This window comes from Dunckerocampus dactyliophorus, chromosome 9 (genome assembly GCF_027744805.1).
Source record: "Dunckerocampus dactyliophorus isolate RoL2022-P2 chromosome 9, RoL_Ddac_1.1, whole genome shotgun sequence".
Taxonomy (NCBI): Eukaryota; Metazoa; Chordata; class Actinopteri; order Syngnathiformes; family Syngnathidae; genus Dunckerocampus; species Dunckerocampus dactyliophorus.
In genome coordinates, this window is record NC_072827.1 from 30893479 (window position 1) to 30901467 (window position 7989).

The 7989-nt window shown below is 44.2% G+C and overlaps 1 protein-coding gene across 1 annotated transcript in view; it reads left to right on the forward strand.

The window, feature by feature from the left end:
- st6gal2a (ST6 beta-galactosamide alpha-2,6-sialyltranferase 2a) overlaps positions 1-7989 on the forward strand; it is a 55561-nt gene that overhangs the window by 37796 nt on the left and 9776 nt on the right. The window contains exon 6 of the mRNA XM_054786914.1: positions 3484-3658. Coding sequence (XP_054642889.1) covers positions 3484-3658 — 175 coding nt within the window. The remainder of the gene's footprint in view (positions 1-3483; positions 3659-7989) is intronic.

Below are 7989 nucleotides of genomic sequence, written 5' to 3' on the forward strand. Positions count from 1 at the left end.
CCAACCACAGTGAGAGCCATTATCCACAAATGGTGAAAACATGGAACAGTGGTGAACCTTCCCAGGAGTAGCCGGCCAACCAAAATCACCCCAAGAGTGCAGCCACAACTCATCCAAGAGGTCACAAAAGGCCCCACAACAACTTCCAAAGAACTGCAGACCTCACTTGCCTCAGTTAAGGTCAGTGTTCATGACTCCACCATAAGAAAGACACGGGGCAAAAGCAAGTGTCAAAAAGAAAACCACTGCTGAACAAAAACAGTGTCAAGGCTCGTCTCAATTTTGCCAGAAAACATCTTGATAATCCCCAAGACCTGGGGGGCTGACAAGACAAAAGTTGAACTTTTTGGAAGGTCCCATTACATCTGGCGTAAAAGTAACACCGCAGAAGAAAAAGAAACAGAAAAAGAACATCATAGCAACAGTAAAACATGGTGGTGGTAGTGTGATGGTCTTCAGGACCTGGAAGACTTGCTGTGATAAATGGAAGCATGAACTCTGCTGAAGGAGAACGTCTGACCATCTGTTGGTGACCTCAAGCTGAAAGCAACTTGGGTTCTGCAGCAGGACAATGATCCAAAACACACCAGCAAGTCCACCTCTGATTGGCTGAAGACTTCGGAGTGGTCTAGTCCAAGTCCTGACCTGAATCCTCGTCCTAACCCTGTGTCATCTATTAGCCTTATCAGTATATACTGGATATATAGTTCTTCTTCTTCTTATTACGAGATGTTACCTGACGTCATGACAGGAATTACACATCTGGACTCTTATTTTGCTACATTGCTATGCTGCTTTATCATTTAGAATCGGTAAGGGAGGTTGGAATTGGAATACAGGAGGTGAAGGATTGTATTGTAACTGGTGTGAGATGGATGTGGGGGGGGGCTTGTTCCTACCCCTTTTTGGAAATGTGGAGTTGGGAATCGTACGATGTGACGTATCCTACCGTAGCTTGTATGTATCAAACCGATACCAAATGAATCCGTTCCACACACCCAAAAATGTTATATGTTATAAAAATATATATATAATTATAGTTTTACACGCGGAAAATGATGCAAAAATACTGACAAATGCACAACTGAACATTTACGATCCCTTTTAGCGTGTTCTGTTGGACCTGCTGCAGTCAGGAGGAACGCTCGTGTTGTCTTGTCGGAAGCAGAAACGAGTGTTGTGGACGTAAAATGAGTGTCACCTTCGAGGCGCCGCTTGCTACGCGGGACGCCATGTGTGCACGTACTGTATGTGTCCGCATGCAGCCGACGACTGAGCCTCGCTCTCACAGTTCGGTTCGGTGCGGTTCATCGCCTTTCTTCTTGTGCGGTCCGTGTGTTTGTTCCACTGCGTGTCTCTCCGGCTCTGATGCAAACCCTCTTGTCCTAAAATGGCGCCCGCGGCCCACAGTGCATGGCGTGATCCACGATGGCGGCATAAACATATTTTGGACGCTAAGCAAGTGGGCGAACACAAGCCAAGGCAACATAAGCGTTTCATATGCCGCTAAAAAAAATATGCAAAATTCTACTTATAAAAAATCAGTGAAAGGTGAACCGCGATGTAGCGAGGGAACACCGTATATCAGTAGCAATGCTCCCACGAGCTGCTTTTGTTGTCATCATTGTATTTGTCCAACAAGTGTACCTTTTGGTTGCGCCAGGCATTAAAATAAAGAAGAAACGGAAGAAACACGGCTGGTGTAATGATGTTCTCCACGACGTATGTCATGGGAGGCGTGGAGGAAATGAAATGACGGTTCTGAAAGATAATGCTGTCTTGCAGATGGAAATTCAAATTGACCGACATTTCTTTTGCCTCCATATATTTGTGGGCAGAGAATCAATTTGTCCAAGTTGTTCATGAACAGCCCCCAGGAGACATCTTTCACCTACACATAACGGAGGAGTGGCGTCGGAGCGCCGTTAATCATCGACGCTCTCTAACACAGATTGATTTTTGTCAGAGGCAGCCAGAAAGAAAATGTAGACGGATTCCCGAGCACTTTCATTTCCTATCCAGCTGTCTGGCATACGTGCTCACCGTGTGCGCCCGCACCTGAACACATCATCCATGCGCTCCGTGACTACACGTGCAAGTAAACGTACAAAACACTTCAGGGATTTGCTTGCTATAGAAAGCATTCATTCTTTAGCATGAAGCAGGGAAAAGCAAGACGCTATTCTTGCCAACAAAACATCACGTCGTCCTTGCAGCGCTGAGTGACTAGCAGCTTCTTTTTCAGTTTGACAAAAGTGATTCAAGTCCTTCATGTAAATCAGGGGTGTCATGGAGGGCCACATGACGGGTAAGGCTGCCTTCATAGGGCCACTTGTAACTGTTCTTTGATATGAATAGAAATATCACCTGGCATGTGTGAATATTATTACACACTTGCTGGTGCATTGATTACTCCATTTTTACGACCAAAGTGGTGGATAACTCGCTTTGAATTGACAAGCAGACGTTCAGGGGTTTATTTTTGATAACAAAAAAATGCTTGGAATATCTGATCAGATAATAAAGTTTAGAAAAACTGCAGGCAGTACCATTTTTCAGTCAAAAAGAAAGAATACATTTCAAAGGAAGAAGATGAAGTGCGTTATTGACGCACATTCTTCCCAGGCTTTTGCGGGCCACATAAAATGATGTGGCGGGCCACATCTGGCCCCCGGGCCTCAAGTTTGACTCGTGTGATCTAAATAATTTCTTCATCACTGGAGCGGCGGGTTGAGTGCATCTGATTGGAACTACTTGACTTTTGCAAAATAAGCTTTCAAAAACAGTAATGATCCCAACAGTGTGCCACATCCATTTATATGTTGCATTCACATATTCCATGTTCATTAGCGTTAGCATTAGCCATGCTAGCATTAGCCGCACGTTAGCTACTTAGTCACTGGGAAAGCTTTTCAACACATCAGCAAAGCATACGTAGCATGATAGCTAATTTACCTTGTTTATTCTGTGTTGTGTAAAACGATGGCAGGGACACCAGCACACTAAATGAATACAGCGCCACCATCCACCAGTATGAGCCTGGACTCAGTTTTTCCGGAGAGGTGCACCGCACACGTATGCACGTTAGCACTCAATAACGTCATCAAATCATTTGGGACCGAATACGAGGTGAAAGAAAATGGGGGAAAACACGGTCTGGTAGTCTATCAGTGTACCCTGGGAGAACATTAGAAGGTGCGTTCAAGGACTGTCCAACAAAGTGGGACGGTCCTTGAACGCAACGTCTTGTTGCTGCTCGCATTAAACATGCCAAAACTCTGGGATTTTTGAATGAAATAATGGTCCATATTTCCAAAATTGATATCCTTTTACGTAACATTTGATGCTGTTGCAAGCAGATGATACAAAACCTCAACCTTCTCTGTATCGTGGACTAAAACTGTAACGTTTAAAATGGTCCAATCAGAGATGTGCTTCATGCAAGTGGATTAAACGGGTGTTTTTTTACCCTTCTTTGTTTAGTGGTACGCCAGTCCCGACTACGACCTTTTCGGCCCGTATGTGGAGCATCGCAAGCATTACCCGGGCCAGCCCTTCTACATCCTGCACCCCAGCTACATTTGGGGTCTCTGGGACGTGATTCAGGGCAACACTCAGGAGAACATTCAGCCCAACCCTCCCTCATCTGGCTTCTTAGGTGAGCGCGCATGTTCACACACAAAACATGGACGGTGTTAACAGGACCTGAGATGATACATTCACACGTTCACCGCATCTCTAAGTCATCTTTTCAAAACAGCATCATGTCTTTTTTTCATGTGTGAATGGCAGTTACTTATAGATGCAGACTTGTCATATTTACACCGATTTGCCTAACTTGGTCTGTACTTTCACGCAGTAAGCCCTCCCCATTTGCGCTTCAAAAGTCGCGGGTTCACTCTATCCTGGTTTTTGAAAATTCTATTCATAAATCATGCTGTTCCATGGTTGAATACTATCATTACTCCAAAGGTGTTGCCCACACTGTTGGATGAAGGCAAATGGATGTTTGTGGTGGTCGGAGAGGTGCGAGTTAGCAGCCACCTTTCCGTCAGACGACCCCAGGGCAGCTGTGTCTCCAGATGTAGAATACCACCACCGGCGTGTGACTGAGGGTGAATGAATAATAGGTGCCTTGAAAAGTGCTATATATACATATATATATATATGTGTGTATACACACACACACACACCACAGAACAGCATGATTTATTTAGGAATACATTTTTGAAAAGCCGTGACAGAGTGAAGGCGTGACTGTACATGGAACACAAATAACCTCAATGTTTTCTAACCTTGACTTTTGGAATATTCGCTTATTTCGTTCATTTTTATGCTTGGAAATGCTTAATTAAGGCCAGAAATGAGGGCCACAGTGGCTCAGGGGGTAGAGCGTCCAGAAACCGCAAGGGTGGCGGGTCGATCCTCGCTCCCTTCCTCCCTGTTGTTGTGTCCCTGGGCAACACACTTCACCCACCTCACCTCCACTGCTGCCCACACTGGTGTGTGAATGCCAATGAATGCTTGGTGGTGGTCGGAGAGGCCGTAGATGCCAACTGGCAGCCAAGTTTACGTCAGACTACCCCAGGGCAGCTGTGACTACAGATGTAGATTACCACCACCACTGTGTGACTGACGAGTGAATGAATAATGGGTTCCTTTGGGTGCCTGGAAAAGCACTAAATAAAATCTAGTGCATTATTATTATTATTATTATTATTATTAGATATTTAAGCAAATGTTAGGGATGCCTAAATGAAGCATTTAATTAAGCAAAAATGGCTAAATGCACTAAAATACAAAATGAGGGATTAGATGACGCATTCGAAGATGACGTAGTATTCTCCACCAGTCACTAGGTGGCAGTGATGTTCAGTGAGACACACAAGCACCAGACTTGAGGCTTTTATTGCAGGTTTGAATGACCTCCCAAAAGGCAGAATAATCCCGAATAAAAAGACGGGCTGCTGTGGAGGCCGTGACCCACGGCAAGCTGAAACACAACTCTGAACCTCCGACGGCACTTTCTGTCCTCCTGCACCGGAACACATTTAAGGCAACACACACGACTTGTTTGTGTCTAATATGTCGGATTTCCTGTTCTTATGTCACCACATTGGCTAGTAGGAGCGCGAGGGTGACTCATGAAGGTGTTATTTCATGTCTAGGCGGCTCTATTCATGTTAAACTTATTTACAATGTCGTCAACACCTTCTCTGTGCTCCAACTACAAAATGATTCCATTTATAAATAAGCAATCCTACTTTGAGGACATTCACTTATCACGGTGGGTAAACGAGGGATTACTGTAATCATATTTTTATCTTCCTGTGTGAACGAGTGATTAGCAAGCGGCTGCAAAGACGATGCTGCAAAATGCAACACAATCAAACACACAAACATCAAGTCGAGGGATTTAAGATGCATCTGTTGTTGATTGTTGTTTTTTTTTAAAGACAAAATCAATAAAAGCACCGAATTCTCATCAGCCATCGGCCGCCTCGCATCATCATCATCATCATCTTGCTTCAATTGTCTTGTAGCGCACTTGAGCGACAGCAACAAAGAAGACTTCACGCGGGCCTACAATCACGGAAACGGCCATCACACACACGCACACACACGCACACGCACGCACACAAGCAATCAAGATGAAACACAACCCTCTTCAGCCGCTCTCCACTGTTTCACGTGTTCTTAAGTTCAGTTCTTCAGTTCTTAAAGCAGACCCGCCCACATCTATGCACTTTGCTGTGATTGGTCGGCTCGTACAACATGACTTGTTGGCACAGCCCACCTCTGCAAACGGCTTCTTCAAAATGAATTTTGTCATGAGTGGATGAGTTGCAGCTGCAGCAACACTCCCCTTCTCTCTTAAATTGCCACCGTTCGCCGGCAACGATGGAACACGAGCTAAAGGCAGCAAGCTAAATAGCTGACGAGAGTGGTGGTTGCTCACAGAGTTGAGCAGGCGTGTCCAAAGTACGGCACGGGGGCCTTTTGCAGCCCATGGCTTGTTTTTCATTAGCCAGTGGCACATTACACCAAAGAAAACTAGAGTAATAACTGATAATATTCCTCATATTGCAGTAACATTGATGTAGTAGAAGCATAATACAGTCAAACCTGTCTTAGCGGCCACCTTTATAGAACGGCCACCTGCCTATAGCAGCCACTGAAAAATCCCCCGCAGCAAATTTACATGTTATAGACCCTGTGTATAGCAGTCACCTGTCAAACGCGGCCAGCGGCCACCCATTTTGTCTCCCTTGGTCAATATCTGACTGCATATAGCGGCCAAATTACCAACTCAAGTAGAAGCTTCATGCACGAAAAAGTTTTGTTTTTCAATCAATGAAGCCGTCGTGTGTAGACTTTAATTACTGAGTCCTAGCTCAGTCACAATCATTCACAAGATCCACACAAACTGTCAGTTGTTCCACATAAAAAAGCCGTCTTCTTTTGAGCTTGCTATTTCCTGGTCAAACATGTAACTTTAAGAGCATTTGCACCAAAACATTACCGCAAAGTAGGCTGGGAACAGGACGTGCTCCCAGCGACGCTACAATAAAAAAAAACATACGCTAGCATGCATGCGGAGGCGGGAGCAAAACTGAGTTGGGTTGTACTTAATTGAAGTATTTTATCAGTTATCAGTTATTATTAAGCCTCTAGCTTCCTTTTAGTAAGTAAAAACCTTGGCTATGATTGCACTACATTGTCATGTAGACCTACAAAGTACACTTGGAAGAACAAGAGGTGAATAAATGTATTGCAACTGATGTGAAACTGATGAGGGGTAGGATTAAATAAGCTTTGCTTCTTCCTACTCCTTTTTGGACATGCAAAATTGTGAATTGTACTATGTGATGGGCTACCACTCGATTAACATGGACAACCCCCCCCCCCAACAGGCATAACACTAAATGTGCAGTACTGTAGTGGAATATTTGGTATGGTGGTCAGCACGCAAAAACCTGTTTTCCCTTTATTTTGAAGGGATATCATAGATTATCATATGCTAGGATTGCAGTATGTCAGAAATGTATGCTTATAATGGGAGTCATTGGGACCAAATTGGTCCCGAAGGTAAAAAGTGCAGCACAAACCAAATCTCCTCTTCTGTAGACGTTGCAAAAAACAAATACTGGCCAAGTTGCATACAATTATCCTTAAAACCGAGCGATATATCGACAACCAAAACAGTCCAATAAGAAGAATGCACACATTATTTGTTTCACTGAAATAATGATTTGGGGTGCATGAGAAAGTAGGAAGGAGAAGGTAGTTCGCTTTGACCGCATGTACGAGCAAGTCTGTCACACAATGCAGCAGCAACAGAACCAATGTTGCTTGCATTAACGGCGCTGGTGAGGTTTTTTTTGTAAACACGAGAATGACGAGCGTAACGCGCAAGAGTTTGACACGAACAGCCGGCCTTTTAAAGTGCATGCAGAGGTAGATAAAGCTGCTGGGTGCAGGCCACTCGTGATACTTCACATGCAGATGCTGCCATCTTGTGGCGTTCTTTAAAAAAACTAGGTCGGCCTACGGTGCTTAAATATGTTTGCTTTTGTGCCTGCAGAAGACGGCATTGAGTCGATGATATATTGGAGTCATGATGGTACGTTGCCATCTGTTGAATAAAGTTCCATGGAAAGTTGCGGTGATTCAAGCAGCCAGTCACATTTGTCCCTGAGTAAGGCGTTATACCGCCCCTCCCTCTGTTCATTTAATCCTCGCTAATGCCTGAAAACAGCCGTAGGTGTGTGGATTAATATACACCGATAGCATTTTTACATGTGCAAATGCAAATGATGCAAATGATGCCAAGCTGCGACAAACGCTTGTTGCCATCCCATCGCCTCATTTTCAGCTTTTTAAAAGTGTGTTAACAGTTATTGTTTTAGCGACACTGCTAGGATTAGTTTCACTTGTGGCCAACCATGCAAATCTGCTGATCTTCTCATTGGAAACACGTAGTATATA